Genomic DNA, 25,920 nt, shown 5'->3' on the forward strand with positions numbered 1-25,920 from the left:
GGGTCTCCTCCCAGTGGGACGTGCGTCGAGGACCTCCCTAGGGAGACGCCCGAGAGGCATCCTAACCAGATGCCTGCCCTGAACCACCTCAGCTGGCTCCTCTCCAGGCGAAGGAGCAGCGGCTCTACTCCGAGTCTCTCTCGTGTGACTGAACTTCTCACCCTATCTCTAACGGAGATGCCAGACACCCGTCGGAGAAAACTCATTTCGGCCGCTTGTATTCGCGGCCTTATTCTTTCGGTCATGAGTCTGACCCACACTTCATGACCATAGGTGAGAGTAGGAACGAAGATTGCCAACAAAGATGGGCCAGAAGGCAAAGCTCTCTGTCTACCGAGCAATCTTCTTTCCAAAAAATAAATAAATAAAATAAAAACGTATTTTATTGTAACCCAGGAAGTGGGGAGATGATCTTTAAAATGATCTTTTTCTGTGTAAACAATGACATGTTGCCCATGCCCATTTGTGAGTCAGTCGGTCAACACATACAATGCTTACGATTGTTATCAACACCACAACAATGATCTCTCATTTTTTGTTTAGGCTACTGTGTATAGAATATAGATTGATGTTTCAGTGCATGTCCACATTTGAAAAGATTTTGTTCTAGGAACCCCCATACGATTTCTGAGATTATTCCAAATGTTTTACAATGTTTCAAAAATAGCTTGAAGGTGGGCTATTTTTTTTATACTTAAAGTATTAATTAGGTTTAAGGTGGTAAAACAGTTAAGTCATTTTACATCCTCAAGGACCCATGGGGGTCTCCTGATTGCTAGGTAGTAGTAGGAGTAGAGACAGAGCATTTATTCCTTGACTGGTCAGGACTGCCACTATAGCAATGACAGTGCGAGTGACAATGATCCAGTTGTCTGGTGCTTTTTATATAGCGCCTTTATCCAAGGCGCTTTACATAGATTGTGCATTACATTCATACACCAATATTTCCCAAATCTTGTAGTGTATGGGAGGCTAAAGGGTCAAAGGTGTAAAATGCTGTCCATTTATCAGTTATAGTCATAGTCAGGCCTTCATCTTTTTAGTGTGCATGTTTGGTGCATTTATGTTCTGTTTGTGTCATGTACACCGCGTCTCAGACTCTCAAAGCCGGTTCTGTGCACCTTTTCAAGAATCTACGCTCTTGTAAGGACCTATAGTTCAGTTGTATGTGTCCTTCTCTGACCACAAACGGTTTTCACATCCTGTTCTACAGAAGTAAAGACAGGAAAGAGACAAAGCAGAGAATACTTTTGCATGTCTGTGCACAGGGGGCCATTATCATGGTGTGTGTGTGTGTGTGTGTGTGTGTGTGTGTGTGTGTGTGTGTGTGTGTGTGTGTGTGTGTGTGTGTGTGTGTGGCATGTGGCATGTACATTTAACTACAGTGTGGAAGAGGCATTCCTTACCAAGGTGCTTAAGTACCAGCGTCTTAAGGATGCTATTATACAGCTTGGCTACAAATGTAAACTACTTGTGTTCATATTTGGAAGCCTCAGTAATGTCCATAAATCAGTCGTGAGAGGCCTGCAGATCGCAGGCATGCCCAAGCCGAGAGATAAGGCATCGTGCGTTGTGGCATTCTTACCATCACTAACCAGGTGAACATGCTACCTTAATCTAGTTAAATGCAGATTGACAGTCGGGCATTATTGAGAGTGCTGAAACCACAACTATTACAACAGTGGTGAATATATGGTTTCCCCCATGCACTGGCTGTGTGAATATAATGCACATTGTAAAGTGCTTTTAGCCTGGGTACCTGGAAGGGGCGTTGCGTCCCCGTGTGTGTGTGTGTGTGTGTGTGTGTGTGTGTGTGTGTGTGTGTGTGTGTGTGTGTGTGTGTGTGTGTGTGTGTGTGTGTGTGTGCTATGTGTGTGATGCTATTATACAGCTTGGCTACAAATGTAAACTACTTGTGTTCATATTTGGAAGCCTCAGTAATGTCCATAAATCAGTCGTGAGAGGCCTGCAGATCGCAGGCATGCCCAAGCCGAGAGATAAGGCATTGTGCGTTGTGGCATTCTTACCATCACTAACCAGGTGAACATGCTACCTTAATCTAGTTAAATGCAGATTGACAGTCGGGCATTATTGAGAGTGCTGAAACCACAACTATTACAACAGTGGTGAATATATGGTTTCCCCCATGCACTGGCTGTGTGAATATAATGCACATTGTAAAGTGCTTTTAGCCTGGGTACCTGGAAGGGGCGTTGCGTCCCCGTGTGTGTGTGTGTGTGTGTGTGTGTGTGTGTGTGTGTGTGTGTGTGTGTGTGTGTGTGTGTGTGTGTGTGTGTGTGTGTGTGGGGGGGGGGGGGGGGGGGGGGGGGGGGGTTAGAGTATTAAAGTCAGACATGATCAGACAGCAACTCAGAGTGCACATGAAGGCCAATGTAGGACAACACAGATATTGAACAATGTGAGTATGATACAAATTTAAAAATACAGTATTTATACATAGTACATCATATATTAGTTAATTATATGAAACATTTCTAAGCAAAGACAACAAAAATAGTTTGTTTACATTACATTACAATACAATTTATAACTATATGGAAATATAGTTATAAATGATAACTATAACTATTTTTCATTTTGAAATGATTAAATATTACAGAAGAGTACCTCAAGTTGCCATACTGTTGCTATACTTTTTTATGGAATATAGGTTTAGTGATGTTTAGTGATGATCATAGGGTTATATAAACATTCATCAGCTATTAAGTGTATTCATAAGCCATTTGTATACATTTGTAATTGATTATTAAATGATTTAGTTAAAAGATTCAAGATTCAATAATTTATTTGCCATGTCAACAAGTTGATAGGAATTTGTCTTGGTTCATACTCAACATATACAGACAACCATAGATACACAAACAAGAAGGACAGTGCAATACAAAAACAAAAACCAGCAGCATAGGAAATTACATCCAGTGCTATATATGCATATACTATGAGTTCAGATGTCTAATGGCTACAGGGTAAGTGCTATCCCTGAAGCGACATGTAGAGCTCTGGATACTTCTATATCTCCTGCCTGATGGGAAGAGATTGAAGAGGTGATGTGCAGGATGGGAGTTGTCTGCAATGATTTTATTTGCCTTCCTAATTATTCTGGTGGTAAAAATCTGGTGGTAAAAATCTTTCAGAACGATGAGGGCTACCGGAAGAGAATTTCACATACATTTTTCCATAGACGTTTCAGAAAGTATTTATTTAAAGACCTTTAAAGCCAACTCGGCTCCTAACAATTATTTTGTGTTTTTTAACACTGTGTAGGCCTACACATGTTTAGGGGCGGAGAGGAGCAGCTGTGCTCAACTTGATTTATACTTCCATCTCCGTGCTTTGCCGATGGGATTGCTCAATCGGCAAATAAATAACGTGCCATTTATTTATTTTGATGAATGCCATCTCTGGCTATATACCTCGCATGGTGATACCGCGATGAAGGTACATTTTCATTATATCTCAGTCCCTATACCTCACTTTCATGTTACTAATCTGCTGTACATTTTAAACTGAACATATACTTTGTTTACTGTCCTCCAATGATTAGCATACTTTTACTGATTAATGTCCATTGTACATACATTTTGTTTTGTCCTTGTTTTATTTAGTTTTATTATCCTTATGTTGTTCTTTTCCGTCACAGTGGTAATCCAGTGGGATCAAAGATGGAGGAGTCAGGGAGGAGAGGCAGGAGGAGGAAGGAGGTCACACAGGCGTCACACAGGCACGCTACAGGAGATCAAGGTACACATGAACACAATTACACTGTTCTATCTCTCTTCTGCTGCTTTAATGTCACCAAATATTGATACTTATGAATACTTATGTTAAAAGGATTGAACCCATGCAACCACTATATGGCTTGTTGTTTCCACTGGGGTCCCTGTATTCAAGTCATGGACATTTAAAGTAGTAGTTATCAATGGTTACAAGGGGACGTGCCGACATTTTTGGACCAATAACAATCAAAGAAACATTATGATTTGGAATTTCTCTCATTATCTTCCTCCAGGCCTGTGTGTTTTCACCACTGTCAAACACTGTTTGTGTCCATGTGTGGCCGTCTGTGTAGAGCTAATAGCCTATATTTCAGGGGTTCTCAATGTTTTTGGCTGGGGACCCCCGGAAATGCTTTGCTCACGACCCCCGCCCCAGCCCCCCTCCCCACCCCCAATATAATCATTAAGGAAGGTTTATTCATGTACTATGTGTAGCCTACTATGTAAACTCTTCATTTCTATTTTCAAGCCATTCAGTTGCAAAAAATAATCACACCAGTGTGAACCAAGTGGTGCAACTCCCGTCTATTGGTTCTCTGTATCGTTCCAATTTGTATCGTTCCAATTTCTTCTCTGTATCGTTCCAATTTCTTCTCTGTATCGTTTGCGTCCAGCACGTGGCAGCCATGTCACATACTTCTCTCGTTCCAATTCCACGCATGCGCACACCACTCGTGCTCACACAGGTCACAAACACGTACACATGGACATTGCATGCTGGATGTAGAAGTGGTTGCACCACTTAAAAATAGTATATATAGTATAGTATATACTGTCGTATAATCAAAATGTTCCCCTGGATTGCTTGGATCATGGTGCAACTCACAGCTTTGGCCATGCCAATCTCCAATATTATAAATATGTTACAGTACAAGCGAGAAACCAGTACAAGTGAGAGAAACTGGTGCACCAAATCACTTAATTATATCATATTCACTGTTTTCTTTGAAAGTAAACATTGAAGCTAGAAGAATCCAGAGAAAACTCACCATCGAGAGAGACATCGTCAGAGGGTGTGCAGTGATTCTTACTATGCTGTGTGTTCTAATAGCAATGAGAACCACAGAGATGGCCCTGCAATGTGAGTACCACTATTTGACAAAGGTCACTTCCTCACTTTTTATAGCTTATAAACCAAACCCTATTTGCACAGTTAAAGTTTACATTATACATTATACTCAGTGATTCTCAACCTTTTTAATGTCGAGGTGTGTATGAATGGAACAAAAAAAACCCTTAGGGGTCCATATTCTCTCCAATTGTACACACTCAAAGTTAAGACATGAGGATTGTACACTACCATTTAGCTGGAACGTTTCCACACAGATACTTCATTTCATCATTTGTGTTTATCATGACTATTTTTGTGCTTTGCAGATCGCAGATTGCAGCTAGAGAACACACTGACCATGGAGAGAGACCAGCTAGAGGCCAGGTATAAGAACATGACCCTAGAAGGAGACCAGCTGGAGGCCAGATATAAGAACATGACCCTAGAAAGAGACCAGCTGGAGGCCAGATATAAGAACATGACCCTAGAAAGAGACCAGCTGGAGGCCAGATATAAGAACATGACCCTAGAAAGAGACCAGCTTAAGAAAGAGACGACAGGTGAGAGTTTAGACTTTTTGAGGGAATATAGACGACAGTACCATCAGTACCGTTTAGAGAGTTGTGACAACTCTGTTCACTTGATGGGGTCACCAATGGTGTCTCTTCTACATAGACTTCTATTGGCGAAGAGCATGCCGAAGAGTGAAAAGTCCTGGACCAGAATGCACTGGACTCAGGCAACAGCCCAGCTTTAATTTAGATCCTTTTTAGTAATAGTGCAACATAAACATTACAGAGACTATAGTTGTTACTGTACAATACTTTAAAACAGTTGTCATGTTGCACACATGCCTAAAATTACTGATATTTACGCCGCCCTCATTGAAAACAATGTAGGCCTACACTCCAGGGCTGCATGAACAGCTCTCAAGTGCTGTTTTCTGCCCCCTCAATGACGCCACTGTCCTAGTCTACAACACTCTGGTCTGGGGGCTGTATTTTGCGTGTCTTAAAGGACCACTTCACCACTTTTCAACCTATCTTCATATAATAGGTCCTCACTAATAATCATGATAAAATGGCACGATTGTTTTCTACTCAGTCTGTGTCTCATAGGAGGGCTGTGGGCAGTTTAGAAACAGTCTTCCAGTGACATCATCATTAGGCAGATTATTTTTTAAAGGTATATTCAGTGATTTCACTCAAAAAACCTTAGGTTTCGTTTTTGGCTGTGGGACCCAGCCTTTCGTCCAATCAGGATAGAGAGTCAAAAACGAAACCCCCAGGGGTTAACTGGGGACAGGGAGGAACTCCTTATATGGCCAGCACACTCTATAGTAGGGAGGATTATCACAACAAAACAAAAAAATAAGTGATATTTGAATTAAGTGAAAACACTGAATATACCTTTAAACAATTTTGTTTTTACAAAAAGATTTTCATTATCGTGAGAACGATGGCTTCCATTTTCGCATTGCAACTTTTCAGGACTAGAAAGCCTGTAGTTTTTATTAGCTTGTATTCCCCATCGATGATGTCACTGGAAGACGGTTTCTGAACTCCTATGAGACACAGACAGAGTAGAAAAGAATTGCGCCATTTTTTTCATGATTTTTAGTGAGGACCTATTATATGAAGATAGGTTGAAAAGTGGTGAAGTGGTCCTTTAAGTACCAGGTCTTATCACTTAACTTAAGACCTGGAGGCGTGGTCAATGCTACTACATAGAATTGGCTGGCAAACAATTTACGTCATAAGTGCTCTAAACAAACATTAAAAACCTCATAGACTTGGAGACTTGGCTGCCATATGACAATCTTCAAAAGCCAACATGTATTGGAGGGGCTAGCGCCTCTCAAACATTGACATACTGTACATGAAATGTGCTATTTCATAACTCATGACGCTACTAATATGATGAAAGAAAGTCACACCCGTGTGAACTTGAAGTGAGGGGCGCTCTTATCATCGTACATCATCATACATCATCTCATTCTTCGCCTTCAATATTTGTGTTACGTTTGTGTTTACACACAAAATTGTACATTCATTGTCAATGGCATTTAATGTTTGTGTAGGACAAATTTTGTGTTTACACACACACACACACACGTGACACACACACCCTTTGATGTCTATAGGCATGGCGTGTTCCAGTGGAGCATGGAAGGAGTTTGGATACAGATTTTATTGCAGAACTACTGGAAGGACAACCTGGCAGGAAAGCAGAGACCAATGTCTGAACTATGGAGCAGATCTGGTGGTCATTGACAATACTGAAGAACAGGTTTGTGTGTGTGTGTGTGTGTGTGTGTGTGTGTGTGTGTGTGTGTGTGTGTGTGTGTGTGTGTGTGTGTGTGTGTGTGTGTGTGTGTGTGTGTGTGTGTGTGTGTGTGTGTGTGTGTGTGTGTGTGTGTGTGTGTGTGTGCGCAGTGCACACATGCCCAATTGACCTGCAGATGCAAGTAATATATTTCCATGATTATAGCAAAATCCGGAATGTAGATACAATTAATTAATCATTTTTCAATCATTGACAAATCACCAGGAATTCATTGGAGGATTGACCCGTGGATATACAACAACATGGATTGGTTTGAAATGGACTGGCCGCATATGGAAGTGGGTGGATGGAACACCACTGACAACACAGTGAGACATTTTACATGTGTTTCTATATTCTATTCTATCATTCTATCAAAGTCACTGTATGAGAGTGACTGAGTGGATGTGGTTAAACTTACAGCATGTTGTTTACTCTGCAGGTACTGGGCCAGTGGACAGCCTGGTCCACTGGCCCTTAACTGGGACTGTGCATACTACAAGGATGGAGGATGGCATAATAAATATTGTCATATTAAAACAACAAGCAACACAATCTGTGAGAAGTGGGGAGATGATCTTTAAAATTATATTTTTAAACAATGTAAACAATGACATGCTTCCCATGCCCATTTGTGAGTCAGTCGGTCAACACATACAATTTTTACGATTGTTATCAACACCACACCAACGATCTCTCTTTTTTGTTTAGGCTACTGTGTATAGAATATAGATTGATGTTTCAGTGCATGTCCACATTTGAAAAGATTTTGTTCTAGGAACCCCCATACGATTTCTGAGATTATTCCAAATGTTTCACAATGTTTCAAAAATAGCTTGAAGGTGGGCTATTTTTATATACTTAAAGTATGAATAAGGTTTAAGGTGGTAAGTCATTTTACATCCTCAAGGACCCATGGGGGTCTCCTGATTGCTAGGTAGTAGTAGTAGTAGTAGTAGAGTCAGAGCATTTATTCCTCGACTGGTCAGGAATGCCACTATAGGTAGCAATGGCAGTGACAATGATCCAGTTGTCTTAAATGGTGCATTTTATATAGCACCTTAATCCAAGGCACTTTACATATAGATTGTGCATTACATTCATACACCAATATTTCCCAAATCTTGTAGTGTATGGGAGGCTAAAGGGTCAAAGGTGTAAAATGCTGTCCATTTATCAGTTATATAGTATTAGTCAGTGTCACGTTCCGTGACATGTTTTGTACTTTCTTGTGTTTCTTGGTTTTGTAGTGTTTTACTTTACTGTTTTCCTGTGATTTAGTAGTTTTGTGTTCCATGTTTCTTATTCCCAGTTAGAGTTGATCTTGTACTGTGTACCTTTTATTTTGTAGTATGGTTTTATGCTTTCCTGTCTGCCCCTGTATTCTGTACCTGCCTTGTCTCACCAGTACTGTGATTAGCCTATGTTTTGCACTTGTGTCCTTTTAGTCTTAGCCTATCCCTGTGTAGATTGTCAGTTAGTTGCACCTGTGTCCTGTTACTCCCTTTGTCTATATATTCTCCCCTGTTTGTGCAGTTCCTCGTCGGATTATTAGTTATTGTCACAGTTTTCTTGTTGCTCCTGTTTTTGAAGTTATTTCCTAGTGTTCCTAGTGTTTGTTTATTCCCAGTGTTGCCCTTTTTGGTGTTAATGAACACGTTGAAGGTTTCCTGACTGTCGTCCTGCATTTGGGTCCTTCCCTCTCTGGTACCGAACCGTGACAGTCAGGCCTTCATCTTTTTAGTGTGCATGTTTGGTGCATGAGTTGTATGTTCTGTTTGTTGTCATGTACACCGCGTCACAGACTCTCAAAGCCGGTTCTGTGCACCTTTTCAAGAATCTACGCTCTTGTAAGGACCTATAGTTCAGTTGTATGTGTCCTTCTCTGACCACAAACGGTTTTCACATCCTGTTCTACAGAAGTAAAGACGACAGGAAAGAGACAAAGCAGAGAATACTTTTGCATGTCGGTGCACAGGGGGCCATTTTCTGTGTGTGTGTGTGTGTGTGTGTGTGTGTGTGTGTGTGTGTGTGTGTGTGTGTGTGTGTGTGTGTGTGTGTGTGTGTGTGTGTGTGTGTGTGTGTGTGTGTGTGTGTGTGTGTGTGTGTGTGTGTGTGTGCTATGTGTGTGATGCTATTATACAGCTTGGCTAAAAATGTAAACTACTTGTGTTCATATTTGGAAGCCTCGGTAATGTCCATAAATCAGTCGTGAGGGGCCTGCAGATTGCAGGCATGCCCAAGCCGAGAGCAAAATTCTGTTCAGTGTCTGCAATAATTGGCAGTCGCCATATATTATTATTATATTTATTCTCCATTGTTCTGTAAAGCACTTTGAGCTGCATTTCATGTCATGAAAGGTGCTATACAAATAAAGTTTTATTATTATTATATGGAGAAGGCGATGCTTTCTGTACCCGTGATCTGTATCCTGAAGCAGTTTTTCAAGTTTGCGCATCCACTGTTTGTGTTCAAGAATTTCTTGTAAAATGTGAATGCAAATAAATAAAGATATTAAATGTGTGTGTGTGTGTGTGTGCGTGTGCGTGCGTGCGTGCGGTGTGAAATTCTTACCATCACTAACCAGGTGAACATGCTACTTTAATCTAGTTAAATGCAGACTGACATTCCAGTCAGGCATTATTGAGAGTGCTGAAACCACAACTATTACAACAGTGGTGAATACATGGTTTCCCCCATGCACTGGCTGTGTGGATATAATGCACATTGTAAAGTGCTTTTAGCCTCCCATATACACTACAAGACAAAAATATTTTAGTGGGAGGCTATAAGGGTCAGAAAGACTAGAAAGGTAATGTAAAATGCTGTCCATTTATCATTTGTGTTGTGTTTGTCATGTACACCGTGTCTCAAAGGTTATGTCACCTTTTCGATAACCTACGCTCTTTATAAGGACCTATAGTTCAGTTGTATGTGTTCTTCTCTGGCAACAAATGTTTTTCACATCCTGTTCTACAACTGCATGAGAAAAGCTGGGGAAGCATAGACGGGGCATCAAGGCAACTGTGGCCTCATCGTGTGTGTGAGTGGGGGGGGGGGGGGGGGGGGGGGGTACCTGGAAGTGTGTGTGTGTGTGTGTGTGGGGTGGGGGGTTAGAGTATTAAAGTCAGACATGATCAGACGGCAGCTCAGAGTGCACATGAAGGCCAATGTAGGACAACACAGATATTGAACAATGTGAGTATGATACAAATATAAAAATGCAGTATTTATACATAGTACATCATATAATTTATTTATTTATTTATAAGCAAAGACATTTTTTTTTTTTTTTTTTTTTTTACATTTGTGAATTATTTTTCAATCATTTATAACTACTAGTCCTTACCCGTTCTGAATATATGAACAGCAAATGATGTTCAGTGTGGGTAATGTGATAGGGGGGGAATTGTTTACAGATGGTTTTGGGAAGTTGGGTTGGGCACAAAAGTAGGCTAATTAAACATTTATTTTGCAAGTAAATGCTAAGTACACCATTGATGTGTGATGTAAATTTGGTGGTGATATTCTGCCTATAAATGGAAGTTATTGAATATTTTCGTAACATGCCCCCGTCCAACTGTCAGAGCTGGCTTTCAGGTGCCTGTGCCACGCAAACCCGCGCGTTGGCCGCGATGCTTCCCTAAAGAAGAAGTTATGTCGACTGACGCAAGAGTAGCTAGTAGTATCAGGGTCCGAGTTGTTTTCCCCGTGTGGGTCTGTTGCGCGGAAAAGTGTGTCCCAGTATTAATCTGTGTCCGTCCCAACATGCATTTCACTGGTGACACATGCTTTGCGGGGAGATGTTTTATTTTTTTGTCGCAAATTCATTTAATTAAGATGAATGTTGGAATGTTTGGCGTGTGTAATGCAGGTTGCATTGAGGTTGGAAGACAGGGCTGTGCGACGCTAGGTTCCGTGAGGCGGTTCGTGCGTTGTGGCGTTGTGAGATGGATAGGTTCCGTGAGGCGGTTCGTGCGTTGTGAGATGGTGCAGAAAGCGAGCAGCTGTCTTGCTCTATGCTAAGGAATTACTCTGACTGTCAGACAGCGACCGCGCAATTTAAACAGCGAGCGAGCGTCTGCTAAATTATTAGATGCTAGTCCTTACCCGTTCTGATATATTTCAACTTGTATAATATATTTGTGTGTGTGTGGTTTTTTATGAATAAAAACAGCAGTATAACATTAAAGTATTCTTCCAAATGCATGGTAGGGAAACGTTTTCATGGCAAGAGCAAGGACCGCAGCATTTACACTTATTAGCCCACAGAGCCCCATTTGAAAAGTATCAAGGACCCCCAGTTTGACATGCAGCTATATATGGACAGTCGCACAGATCCAATTTGCAGGTGGATTTGCGTCCAAAACGGTCTCAATTGTGAGCTTTGGCTTGAGAGAACTCATGGCTTTTGCAACCTGTGATGTTGTGAGCTTGTAGATTAGCTGTTTTCACCAGAGCGTGCGCTGTAGCCACTTTACGCTGTGTGTGTGTGGCTTATGTTGAATACAGTTGTATCTCGTGTTGTGTTTATAGCTAACTGAAAAGTGAAAACGGCCACGCGATGACGCACGCGCACACATACGAACGTGCGCGCTCACAGCTTAAGTAGTTTACACACACACACACATGCTCACAGCGAAAGTAGTCTGCACACACACACACACAACCTCTGGGGGCGGTGTGAAAAAGGGTATAGGTGCATGGAAGAATGCGCTAGGGTCCTTGAGGCTGTTCTTCGTGGCATGTTGTTTGTTGTATGTAGTAATTGTGTCGATGCGTAAGGGGGTTGGAAATATCCCGATCGCTGGCCCGCTGTCTATTGCGAGCAAAATTGACAGCGGGCGAAACAACTGAAGTTAGGCGGAAAACTCGCGAGCAAAATTGACAGCAGGCGAAACAACTGAAGTTACGCGGAAAACTGTGTCCCATTATTAATCAGTGACCGTCCCAAAATGCAATTCACTGGTGACACGTGATTTCTGGGGAGAGGAGTTTTGCCGCCCTGTGGCTGCGGGGGGTACTGCACCCGGGTGCGTTTTTAATTCACTAATAAATTAATTAATAATCATTAATGTGTCAAATCGAAAAAAGGGCTCCGTCACGCCCTCCATATTCATATGGTCAATGCCTGTGTGAAAAGTGGGAGCGATTGGTGCAGGCAATGAGGAGATAATGAGGAGATAAAATGCGGTCGGACACACACACACTCACAGTCACACACACTCAGACATTCGGTGAATTATAGTTTGATATGGTAATAACCCTAGAAAACTAAACCTGGGTGCACTTTTCACCCGAACAATTATGTTTTTGTGATTTTCATAATGTTGCCCCATGATAACTATTTTTCATTTTGAAATTATGAAATATTACAGAAGAGTACCTCAAGTTGCCATACTATTACTGTCATTTTTTTATGGAATATATTACAAAAAATATACCCAGGTTTAGTGATGTTTAGTGATGATCATAGGGTTACGTATATAAACATTCATCAGCTATTCGTATTCATAAGCCATTTGTATACATTTGTAAATGATTATTAAATTATTTGTAATTGTAAGTAAAGTTAAAAAATCTTTCAGAACGATGAGGGCACCGGAAGAGAATTTCACATACATTTTTCCATAGACGTTTCAGAAAGTATTTATTTAAAGACCTTTAAAGCCAACTCGGCTCCTGACAATGTTTTTGTGTTTTTTAACACTGTGTAGGCCTACACATTTTTAGGGGCGGAGAGGAGCAGCTGTGCTCAACTTGATTTATACTTCCATCTCCGTGCTTTGCCGATGGGATTGCTCAATCGGCAAATAAATAACGTGCCATTTATTTATTTTGATGAATGCCATCTCTGGCTATATACCTCGCATGGTGATACCGCGATGAAGGTACATTTTCATTATATCTCAGCTCCTATACCTCACTTTCATGTTACTAATCTGCTGTACATTTTAAACTGAACATATACTTTGTTTACTGTCCTCCAATGATTAGCATACTTTTACTGATTAATGTCCATTGTACATACATTTTGTTTTGTCCTTGTTTTATTTAGTTTTATTATCCTTATGTTGTTCTTTTCCGTCACAGTGGTGATCCAGTGGGATCAAAGATGGAGGAGTCAGGGAGGAGAGGCAGGAGGAGGAAGGAGGTGAACGTTGTGACGTCAGACAGTCTCCCAGAAGACTCACAGGAGGCTACAGGAGATCAAGGTACACATGAACACAATTACACTGACTGTTCTATCTCTCTTCTGCTGCTTTAATGTCACCAAATATTGATTGATTGAATATGTTAAAAGGATTGAACCCAAGCAAACCCAAGCTTGTTTCCAATGGGGTCCCTGTATTCAAGTCATGGACATTTAAAGTAGTAGTTATCAATGGTTACAAGGGGACGTGCCGACATTTTTGGACCAATAACAATCAAAGAAACATTATGATTTGGAACTGGTTCCTTCTTGTTATGTTTCTTTTCTTCTCTCATTATCTTCCTCCAGGCCTGTGTGTTTTCACCACTGTCACTGTTTGTGTCCATGTGTGGCCGTCTGTGTAGAGCTAATAGCCTATTTCAGGGGTTCTCAATGTTTTTGGCTGGGGACCCCCGGAAATGCTTTGGCCATGTCTCACGACCCCCGCCCCGGCCCCCGCCCCGGCCCCCCTCCCCACCCCCAATATAATCATTAAGGAAGGTTTATGCATGTACTATGTGTAGCCTACTATGTAAACTCTTCATTTCTATTTTCAAGCCATTCAGTTGCAAAAACCCACGGGTTGAGAACCCCTGGCCTATTGGACACCGCTGAATCGATCGGCCATACAATTTGTGTGCGAGGCCACGTTACATTCTGGCCTATACTGTTGACTTGAACTGTCGTATAATCAAAATGTTCCCCTGGATTGCTTGGATCATGGTGCAACTCACAGCTTTGGCCATGCCAATCTCCAATATTATAAATATGTTACAGTACAAGCGAGAAACCAGTACAAGTGAGAAAAACTGGTGCACCAAATCACTTAATTACCGTATATCATATTCACTGTTTTCTTTGAAAGTAAACATTGAAGCTGATCAATATGAACGTTGAACTGTATTGTTCTGTATCGTATACAACTGTATCCTCCAGTTGCCCAGAGAGAACAGAGAATCCAGAGAAAACTCACCATCGAGAGAGGCATCGTCAGAGGGTGTGCAGTGATTCTTACTATGCTGTGTGTTCTATTAGCAATGAGAACCACAGAGGTTGCCCTGCAATGTGAGTACCACTATTTGACAAAGGTCACTTCCTCACTTTTTATATAGCTCATAAACCAAACCCTATTTGCACAGTTAAAGTTTACATTATACATTATACTCAGTGATTCTCAACCTTTTTAATGTCGAGGTGTGTATGTATGGAACCAAAAGAACACAGTCAAAGTTAAGACATGAGGATTGTACACACTACCATTTAGCTGGGGGTCCCCTGGAACCTTTCCACACAGATATTTAATTTCATCATTTGTGTTTATCATGACTATTTTTGTGCTTTGCAGATCGCAGCTTGCAGCTAGAGAACTGCAGCACACTGCTGGAGAGAGACCAGCTGGAGGCCAGATATAAGAACATGACGCTAGAACGAGACCAGCTGGAGGCCAGATATAAGAACATGACCCTGGAGAGAGACCAGCTGGAGACCAGATATAAGTGCATGGCCCTCCTAGTAAGAGACCAGCTTAAGAATGAGACGACGAGAGACGGTGAGAGTTTAGACACACACACACTGCAATCTTCTTTGTGATAGGAACAAAAAATATCACACTTGTGTGAAGTGAGGGATGACATCAGCCAGATGACATCTGTTGTCATTTATTGCCCTAAAGCAGTCACATATTCATTTTAATGCGACATTGCACCCCCCCCCCCCCCCCTCCCTTTGTTGTCTATAGTCATGCCGTGTTCCAGTGGAGCATGGAAGGAGTTTGGATGCAGATTTTATTGCAGAATTACTGGAAGGACAACCTGGCAGCAAAGCAGAGACCAATGTCTGAACTATGGAGCAGATCTGGTGGTCATTGACAATACTGAAGAACAGGTTAGTGTGTGTGTGTGTGCGTGTGTGTGTGTGTGTGTGTGCGTGTGTGCGTGCAGTGTGCACACGTGCCCAATTGTCCTGCAGATGCAAGTGATATATTTCCATGATTATAGCAAAATCCTGAATGTAGATACAATTAATTAATCATTGTTCAATCATTGACAAATCATCAGGAATTCATTGAAGGATTGACCCGTGGATATACAACATCATGGATTGGTTTGAAAAGGACTGGCGGCATATGGACGTGGGTGGATGGAACACCACTGACAACACAGTGAGACATTTTACATGTGTTTCTATATTCTATTCTATCATTCTATCAAAGTCACTGTATGAGAGTGACTGAGTGGATGTGGTTAAACTTACAGCATGTTGTTTACTCTGCAGGTACTGGGCCAGTGGACAGCCTGGTAACTATCTTGACTGGGACTGTGCATACTACAAGGATGGAGGATGGCATAATAAATTCTGTTCTGGATCAGCAACAAGCAACACAATCTGTGAGAAGAAGTTTAGTATTCTTCGTGTAATTTAATTAAACCTAGCAACTAGTCAACTCTTGTACCCTAATCATATTAACACAAACCACCAACTATGTCTATACGCGTGGACAAAGTGAACGTTTAAAGACAGTCAACTTGTCTAACTATACAAGTTAGAAACACTGGTTGACTCGCAGCCTTTCACTTCTATATTGTCAACATACTGTAAATTGTACAGTAGACATGCCTCCTTGTATACACACATCATATCCACATGTGAGAGCAGAGCAGACAGATTCAAAGTGACCTGTGCCTGTGTTGTTTATCACACATGATTTTCTTTTTCTAGCAGTCTATTGTTTGTCAGTGCCCATGTAGCCATGTGTCATCATCTCAAACGCTATTGAAAATGAGACTAGTTTATAACTGGCTATATCTATATAGGTGTGAACAGGAAACTAGACAAAAGCCATGTGTGTATAATAATTGTCTACAATACTACAGTGTCACCAGTATTAACTTTATTAAGGGCCTTCTTAACTGTTAATGCTTATTCCAAGGATGTTGGTATACAGTGTTGCCTACACGACGCATGACTCTGACAATGATATTGATCATGTTCTAAAAAAATGGTTAAACTTGGAATAATGATGTGAGTGCTGTAAAATGTCAAATGTAAAAGTAAAATGTTTTGTATAGATTCAGCAACTTTTTTCACTTTAGTGTCTGTAAGAGACTGCATGCGTCGCATCTAATACTTGCAATGTTGGATTAACTGTGACATGGTTTATCGAAATCTAGTTCCACTTAACACAGCATATATATTACACATAATATAATATAAGATAATACATATACATAATATACATATATAACACATAATATAATACATGTGTCCTTGTTTGTCCCTTTCTCACTCATTGCATAATGTATGTCAGACAGACTTGTCTATATCTATACTGTCTTTAACCAACATAAAATATCCTGGGAGCTGCAAAACAGTGTGTGGACTGCATTCTTTCCCCCTGTACGTATCATTTTGTTCAGCATTCTAATTATTATTATTTTGTGCGTACACGTCCGTTTTGGATTCTATTTCAGACAGACTATGATGGCCATCTTTTAATGCAAGTATATGCACTGGTTTCAACATACAGTATATTTAGATTAATTCATTTCAGTTAATCCTCATCGATTTAGTCCCTATTACTACACTATTCAGGTATATTTTTCTGTGTGTTTGTCCATATGTCTGTCACGTGTACCCCCTCCAACTGTATACTTTCCCCATTTTCAACAGTTTTTATTCCATTTTCAGTTTTTGACACTTTTGACAGCTCCTTTGAAGTGTGTGTGTGTGTGTGCGTGGCTGCGTGCGTGTGTATGAGAGAGAGACTACAAAGAAGTCATGCACACTATATGCACAGTAGTGTTTTCTTTTTTTTTATATAGTTTCCTGTCTCTCTAGACACATATAGCCCCTTAGTTACAGCTTACTGCTTTAGTGAGTGTGAATCATCATCACTCATCTCATCAGGATGTGGTGGTTAACTTGTCTTTCAACATGGTGTTGAAAGACAAAGAAAGAAAGAAAAGGTTGTTTGTGGGTTTCTGTGTTGTTCTTCCTTATTGCTTAAGCATTTGCACATTGTACACATTTTTACAACTCTGTATATTTTGATATAGCTAATGCAAGATACAAGAGGGAGACTCCTTGATCCTGGGGCCTTTTATGGTGGTTGTTTGGTGTCATAATCATTGCAATACTGCCATCTACTGGATTGTGATATGTTCGCAGTGCAACTAGGCCGAACAAGGGCCCGGGCCCTCTCATTCAGCCTGACTCACTATATCAGTGGGGTCCGGTGACCCCCAGGGGTCTCCAGCCATTGGGGGCCTATTTGAGTTCAGAAGAGTACTGTTCCTTCTAGACTGACACATGAGTAGCTATTCTTTAATCAAATGTATGCAGTCAGAATAAGCCTAAAGACAATTTAGTTTGTCTTTTGAATAGCAGCCTAATCAGCAGCTAATCAAATGAACATTTTTAATTAATTATATTTTTTGTTAGAACATCTAAATCTGTCTAAAATAACCTAAAATATATTTTTAAGGTGATAGCTAAATATGTGTCATTATCCAATTAATCGTTTAAATAATCGGCAGATGAATCGATTATGAAAATAATCGTTAGTTGCAGCCCTAGCGTGCTCGTTTCATTCACACGCCCGCGGCCGACTACAGCTGGATTGTGGTGAGCATATTATGTTTTTACGTTACGCGTCCCATCCCGCGCCCCTCATGAGCAGACCTGTCGCATCAACGCCTGTGTCACACACTCCCTGTCTGAAAGGACCCTTATACTCTCATGTAACTTTACACAAGCAGTGACAATAATAAAGAACCTAGAAGACATACAACAGTGTTATTGAAAACACATTTTAATAGCAGAATGTTAAGGCTGAACGTGTATCTATTTACAGAAATGTCATTGGCTGTAGCAGAACTTCCAGAGGTCTCAGCTTTATGGAGGAAGTATAGGGTGGAGTTACTGTCCTGGGATGGGGTGGTGGTGGTCCTGGGATGGTGGTGGTCCTGGGATGGGGTGGTGGTGGTCCTGGGATGGTGGTGGTCCTGGGATGGGGTGGTGGTGGTCCTGGGATGGGGTGGTGGTGGTCCTGGGATGGTGGTGGTCCTGGGATGGGGTGGGGGTGGTTTGGGGATGATTTTTGAGGGTTGGTGGTTGTGGAAGGGGGGGGGATTCCACCCAGCTAAATTATATTTGATGTTTGTAACCAAATGGACCCTTGCGGATCTGTTACTCTAAAAGTGTGCAACCAAATTGGGGTCCTTTTGGTTCCCTTTTTACACTCACAAGAGTCAAATTTACATTTTAGAATTTTACAGCATGGCTTGGCATCCCACAGATAGAAGGTTGCGGGGTTCCATGAATCACTGATGTAGTTAGCCCATTCTGACCGGGCACCCATTTTGGTGTTCGCATCATGTTATGCTTTATCTATTGAAAAATAGCAGATCTACAAGCTCATATCGCGCCACCGAGTGGCGCGATACGAGCTTGTAGGTCTGCTATTTTTTTGAAAAATCGAAGAACGACTGACATTTTTAGAATCTGATCTCAGGTCAGAATGGGTTCATCAGACCAGTGTGTGTCCGGCGGAAACCTCGTATGAATCTGATCTCAGGTCAGAATGGGTTAATAGAGAGGTGGCGTGTATACAAGGCAGGTGCAGGAATACTGTAGGTGGTGTTTCTAGCTCGCAGCAGCAGGGGGCGTAGTTTTACTGCAGAGCCTCCCCAGCAGACCTGCCATCTGCAGCAGAGAGTTGACGCCCTCGCACACCTTCATGTGGGTGTAGCCGATCTCCTGCACACACAAACACACGCACGTTATAGATAATATGGCATTATTGTGAGTTTCTTCAGATACATATATCTGACGGAACAAATGATCCATCTCTTTGCTATTGTGCTTGCATATTGTAATACCCTGTTTTTGTATTTAATTTTTTGTGTTTTTCTCTCTTTTTAGTGTTTTGTATTGATTGTACAGTTAGGACCCTCTCGAAAACAAGTTACTATATCTCAACGGGGTATTCCTAAATAAAATAATTTCAAACAACAAGGTGACCTACAAGCTCATAGAGTCACCTTACAGCACGTTGTGAGCTTACAGATCAGATATGTTCGTGCAAGTCTAAAATAAGGTTTTATTGTTTATTCAGACAAATCAATTTCAGCAATTATTTATTTGTCATTTGTTGATATGAAAACAAACCCGCTTCTTGATTCTTTGATTAATAATCGTTTAAAAAGGCAATCAGTAGAATAATTGCCAATAAAGAGATTGATAGTCAAACTAAATGTAATGCCTCAACTCCAAGTGCTTGTCCGGGTTATATTACTTTATTTTACAATTTGGGCAAATTTTTACAGTGTAGTTTGTTGATTAGTTTTGATGCAGTAATGGTCTTTTTCTGTTTTGTTGTTGATGCATTACAAAAGTCTTGAAAGTCCTTAACCCATTCTGAACGGGCACCCATTTTGGTGTCCGCATCATGTTATGCTTTAGCTATTGAAAAATAGCAGATCTACAAGCTCATATCGCGCCACCGAGTGGCGCGATACGAGCTTGTAGGTCTGCTATTTTTGAAAAATCGAAGAGCGACTGACATTTCTAGAATCTGATCTCAGGTCAGAATGGGTTAATCAGACCAGTGTGTCCCAGCGGAAACCTCGTATGAATCTGATCTCAGGTCAGAATGGGTTAAATTGTCACTTCACTGTCTTCCGTGGACCCACAGGTTGAGAACCACTGTCCTAACCCAAAGTGAGGAAAGTGGGATCTCTTCCTCCAGCCCATGGTCAATGTAAGAGGAATTCAAATATTAATCTGAAATGCAGCCTTTTATTTTTTCTTGTAATTGTCCTGACACCCGTCTCCCTGCGTGGTGAAGATGATGTCTGCCTATCTGCCTGTCTGTCCTACCTGCATCATGTCTCACTACAACATTGCTTTTAATTGACCTTTTATTTTGTTGTTATTCATGTCCTCACTGTACTGCATTACTGCTTGTTTTTTAATGTCGTTGCCTTGCTTTTCTTTTATTCTCCATTGTTCTGTAAAGCACTTTGAGCTGCATTTCATGTCATGAAAGGTGCTATACAAATAAAGTTTTATTATTATTATTATTAATGTTTTTTGTCTTTAGTTTTTAGTTTTTCTTGTGTGTTTTGTACCGTTTTAGTTTGTCTTTTGTCCATCATTGAAAAAAACAAAAACAAACACACACAGTGAGAACGGAGGGTTCAGGTACCTTGATGAACTCCAGCTTCAGGTACTCGGGCATCTGGAAGGTCTTGCAGACCCTGAAGATGTTCCCTATGATGTCCTCCGGGGAGTAGCCCAGCCTCCACAGCTGCTCCATGATCTTGTAGGCCTCGTCGATGTCGGCCTCCACGCAGTGTCCCAGCATGCTTTTCACCAGCAGGGGGTGTGGTTCGTCACACACCTTAAACACGTTCTCGCTGTTGATGTAACCGAAGCCGGCGTGTGTGGACTGCAGGTTGTTGAGGGCCTGGAGAGACAGAGAATAACATTCATTACATTTTTTATATCATTCATGAGAGAAATACGGTTTAAAAACAAAAGTCCATTCTCCTGATTTCAATTTTATGTAAGAACGGTGCTTTCATTAAACTTATTTTTGCAATTTCAGAATATCTTTCTAAAGCATGGTATAGAAGGGTGACTTATAATTGATTAACTTTCACTTCATTTTGTCTTTTTGAGGGGCGCTAGCCCCTCCTATATTCAGTTATTAGTGTCTTACACAAACATTAAATTCCCATTGACAATGAACGGAAAATTTTACGTCATAGTGTCTGAGCAAATCGACATACTGTCTAATGTACGCCATGGTGATGTACGATGATAAGTGCGCCCCTTACTTCACACGGATGTGATTTTTATATTCTATGGGCATGTATATGCTGAGTGATTATGCTCCGTTTATATTTAGGTTATATTATTAGTTGCTACACTGGAATGTTTTGTGTTTTACTGATGTGTCTCATAATCACATGTGGGATGGCTCAAGCAATTGTCCTGACACCCGTCTCCCTGCGTGGTGAAGATGATGTCTGCCTGTCTGTCTGTCTGTCTGTCTGTCTGTCTGTCTGTCCTACCTGCATCATGTCTCACTGCACAGTGAAGCTGATCTCTGTCCTATCTGCCTGTCCCTGTGACTGTCTCATCATCTCTCCCTGTGCGATGAAGATGATGTCTGTCCTACCTGTCTCATGTCTCCCAGTGCAGAGTCTGTCCTACCTGTCTCATGTCTCCCTGTGCGGTGAAGATGACAGTCTGTTCTACCTGTCTCATGTCTCCCTGTGCGGTGAAGATGACAGTCTGTCCTACCTGTCTCATGTCTCCCTGTGCGGTGAAGATGATGGCCTCCAAGCCATCGTTGGACACGCTGAGTTTCTCCAGCTCCACCACATCCTGCAGTCTGGCCAGGATCTGCTCGTCTCTCAGCTTGGAGTAGCGCAGCACGGCGCAGCGAGACTGAATGGGCTCGATGATCTTATCGGAGGCGTTGCAGGCCAGAGCAAAACGGGTCGTCTTGGAGTAGATCTCCATGATTCTACGAAGAGCCTGCTGGGCACCGTCTGTCATACTGGACAGAGAGAGAGAGAGATCAGAAAGAAGGATACCGGTAAGATTTAAGAGACACATACCAGTTAACAGTTTAAGGGCCCCAGACAGAGATCTCTGTCCTGTTAATTAGTACACTCTGATGCCCAGGACGGAGATTAATTAACAAGATAGAGATTATTGATGTCAAAACCGATCGCATCGCTCCACAGGCTAGGAGCGCTTGTTGCGCATCATTCGATGTTGCGTAACAGTGGGACGTCATCGAAAATGTCTTCCCCCCCCCCCTCTTCCTGACAAAAGTCCTATTTTCTAAATGTGTTTAACGTTTAACGAAAAGATAGGTAGTAAATTGAGCCCAAAAGTTTGCCTACCTCTGTCCAACAGGAAAGCTTCTAGACAGCGGTTTAATGTCTAACCAGTATCAGACATACAGAGTAGACATATCTCACCTGTCTGCCTCGTCCAGGATAATGATCTTGTGTCGTCCTGCAGGCAGGGTCACTTTCTGCTGGGCGAACATCTTGATTTTATTCCTCACCACGTCGATCCCTCTGGAGACAACAATACAACACATCACCGTTTGAGCTCTCTTGTTTTATCCTTTTGACAGATACATGTTGTCATGTTGAATTTACATAATTCATACATTTGAAGCATGCATACCTATCATTTGAAGCATTCATGTATTTAATGATGCATACCTATCATTTGAAGCTTTCATGTATTTCATATAACTAACCCATTACCTCTCATTTGAAGCATTCAGCTCCAACACGGCATCTTTCATGGAAGCTCCAAGCAGAGCTCTTGCTAAACACAGGATGCTGGTGGTTTTACCGGTTCCAGGAGGACCTGACATCACAACAAACACACATACAGTAACATACATTAATAGTGTACCGGGTATGTATCATGGTTTAGTTAATACAATCAGTGGATGGGAGACTGGTAGCCCTGTAAACATGACCCTCGTATTCATACGAGGGTCATGACGTAACTTCACCCTGGTCTTTGCAGACGCTACATTTACAAATAATTAAAATATATAAACATTCGCATTTCAAATATAAAGTACTCACAAAGTTTCCCACGGGTGTTAGTTAGTAGCAGCGCGAGCGATTAGAATTTCTGCATCCCGCGTTGTTTAATAAAAAGCATTTTTATCCGAGGTGTTATTTTGCCATTGGCTTTCAACTACGCGCCCCTATCGGTCGGGAGGATGGTGGCACTCGGTGTGTTCGATATAGGTACGCTGACCGCCCTGCCAATACAGACTAATAGGCGAGTGCGCTCTCGGTGTGCAACTGTGGATTTCCCAAACGAACCCCGTTTGAAAAAAGTAGCCGGAGAGCTCGGACAAAAATGCATTTTATTAAAGAACGCGGGACGCAGCAATTCTAATCGCTCGCGCTGCTACTAACTAACACCCGTGGGAAACTTTGTGAGTACTTTATATTTGAAATCTGAATGTTTAAATATACGGAAATCTTGTAAATGCAGCGGCTGCAAAAAACAGGGCAAAGTTACTGCATGACTGTCATGATAATTATCATGGCAGTCATGTTCCAGGGCTAGGAGACTGGGAGTGTTTTGACCCCGTTACGTGGGGACTTTTGTGTGTTATGAATGGGGCTGTCAATGGAGGGTATTGCAAGTTGCAACTTAGATCAAGCTAATCGAACGCCCTACCAACAGTCATTAAGACATGCAAATCCCTTGACTCCTTCAAAACCGCTCTCAAATGGGACCTACGGACGGCTGCAATTCGAAACTGGCCCCGTAAATCTGAATCCACCGCCCACTCCTTTTTCCCCTCACTGTATATGTTTCTTTTCCCCTTTTACCTCCTTTATGATGAATTCCTGTTCTGTTCTTTGACTATATAGAAGTGTCTATTTGTACGTCTCTAAATGTTTTGATGATTTGAACAAGGTGGACCCTGTTGTAAACAAGTGTAATGCTTAATTGTGTTGTCAACTCACAGTTAACAGTCTTTGTATTGAGTTTGTGCTTGCAATGTACTGTAATTCTGCAAACTGTTAATAAATATTTCAATCAATCAATCAAATGCCAATAGGTTTACATGACGGACTAGCAGAAGATACTGTAGCCCTGGAACATGACTGCCATGATAATTATCATGACAGTCATGCAGTAACTTTGCCCTGTTTTTTGCAGCCGCTGCATTTACAAGATTTCCGTATATTTAAACATTCAGATTTCAAATATAAAGTACTCACAAAGTTTCCCACGGGTGTGTGTTAGTAGCAGCGCGAGCGATTAGAATTGCTGCGTCCCGCGTTCTTTAATAAAAAGCATTTTTGTCCGAGCTCTCCGGCTACTTTTTTCAAACGGGGTTCGTTTGGGAAATCCACAGTTGCACACCGGGAGCGCACTCGCCTATTAGTCTGTATTGGCAGGGCGGTCAGCGTACCTATATCGAACACACCGAGTGCCACCCTCCTCCCGACCGATAGGGGCGCGTAGTTGAAAGCCAATGGCAAAATAACACCTCGGATAAAAATGCTTTTTATTAAACAACGCGGGATGCAGAAATTCTAATCGCTCGCGCTGCTACTAACTAACACCCGTGGGAAACTTTGTGAGTACTTTATATTTGAAATGCGAATGTTTATATATTTTAATTATTTGTAAATGTAGCGTCTGCAAAGACCAGGGTGAAGTTACGTCATGACCCTCGTATGAATACGAGGGTCATGTTTACAGGGCTAAAGATACTGTTGCCTGATGGCTACATGATGATGTAATTACGTTCTAATATATAAGATATATTATATAATGTTGGGTACATTTTATTAACATAATGTATTGACCTGCTATAATGATGTTAGGCACGTTGCCCTCGCGGGAGAACACCTCCAGCCGGCTGACAGTCTCCTGGTTGCCCACCACCTCAGTCAGTTTGACCGGTCTGTACTTCTCCACCCAGGGCAGCTCGTAGCTCTTCACCGCCGTCTCGGCTTCCTTCATCTCGACCTCCATGCTCTTATTTATGAAGGTTTTAATGTGAATATGATGATGAGTGGAGTTTGTTTTGTTGATGTCCGAAAGACAGCCCGCGAACTAATGCTGAAATTTCCCTCCGTCTTTCGACCCAAACAGGAAGTCCCCTCTACAAGCTGTCGTGTGATTGGTTCAAGCCAAGATCACGTCCACCGATTGGGTGGGAAGAATCATGACGTAATGATGATGATAATGATGATAATGTTGATTATTATTATTATTATTATTATTATTATTATTATTATTATTATTATTATTATTATTTAACAGGAATGGAACTCAAAAGCGAATTTTATTGGTATCAAATTAAAATGAAAGCCATCCATTGTTTTGGTTTTCATGAATACATCTTTACACAGCATTGAATTAATTATGTTAATTTGATAAAAGCTGAATGACTAATTTGCTTCCTTTTACCCACCATCATACACACTTGTATTGTATTGATCAGTGTAGGATTTGTTCCGTTGGCCTTGTTTGTTGCTCTGCGCAAAATGTGCCAAAAATGTACCAATAAACATGGGAGGAAGTTGTCATCAGACGGCTCACTCGATCTACAAGCTATCAACGCGACGCGTTGATAGCTTGCACTAGTGTTGTAGATCTGTTCTTTTAGCCTAAACGCGACACCGTCGTACTAACGCCATATAAACCCGAGGCCACCATCACTTCCTACTTCCGCAAACACACACAACACAGCGTCTTTATCGCTGTGGATCAATGCGGCCGTTGACGCCTGTCAGCAGCGCTTCCCCGCTCACACATCCTCACATTTGTGACATTTATGACTTGTTATTGTCCTTATTGTTATTGTTATGACCGCCGCGGCCTCCGCCGCCACGGAACCGCCGGGGCTTCACACCCAGCGGAGGGAGATTGAGTGTTTACTCCGCGACTGCGAGCTGCGAGCCGGAGACACTTGGTGAGTTCCGAGTTGACAGCGCTAGGTGTAGCCGGCGCTGCGCCCGCATCGGTGACCT

At 41.6% G+C, this 25,920-nt stretch overlaps 1 protein-coding gene across 1 annotated transcript; it reads right to left on the reverse strand.

Annotated features, from left to right (window-relative positions):
• Positions 1 to 18,957: 18,957 nt before the first annotated feature.
• Positions 18,958 to 25,010, reverse strand: rfc2 (replication factor C (activator 1) 2). The gene is made up of 6 exons (XM_083768258.1): positions 24,751 to 25,010; positions 22,663 to 22,768; positions 22,366 to 22,467; positions 21,677 to 21,935; positions 20,574 to 20,834; positions 18,958 to 19,123 (listed from the first exon to the last, which is right to left on the reverse strand). Exons 1-6 carry the CDS (start codon positions 24,917 to 24,919, stop codon positions 19,010 to 19,012), a joined length of 1,011 nt encoding a protein of 336 aa, XP_083624384.1. The 5' UTR covers positions 24,920 to 25,010; the 3' UTR covers positions 18,958 to 19,009.
• Between the last annotated feature and the right edge of the window lie 910 nt (positions 25,011 to 25,920).

The sequence above is a fragment of the Protomyctophum parallelum genome, assembly GCF_964188405.1.
Source record: "Protomyctophum parallelum genome assembly, chromosome: 7".
In the NCBI taxonomy this organism is placed as follows: Eukaryota; Metazoa; Chordata; class Actinopteri; order Myctophiformes; family Myctophidae; genus Protomyctophum; species Protomyctophum parallelum.

Coding starts and splice junctions, on each gene's coding strand:
- rfc2 (XM_083768258.1), bottom strand. CDS start 24,919: ATGGAGGTCGAGATGAAGGAAGCCGAGACGGCGGTGAAGAGCTACGAG. Junction 21,936..22,365: donor ATCCTGGACGAGGCAGACAG/GTGAGATATGTC, acceptor CTCTCTGTCCAG/TATGACAGACGGTGCCCAGC. Junction 19,124..20,573: donor TGAAGCTGGAGTTCATCAAG/GTACCTGAACCC, acceptor TTGTGTGTGCAG/GAGATCGGCTACACCCACAT.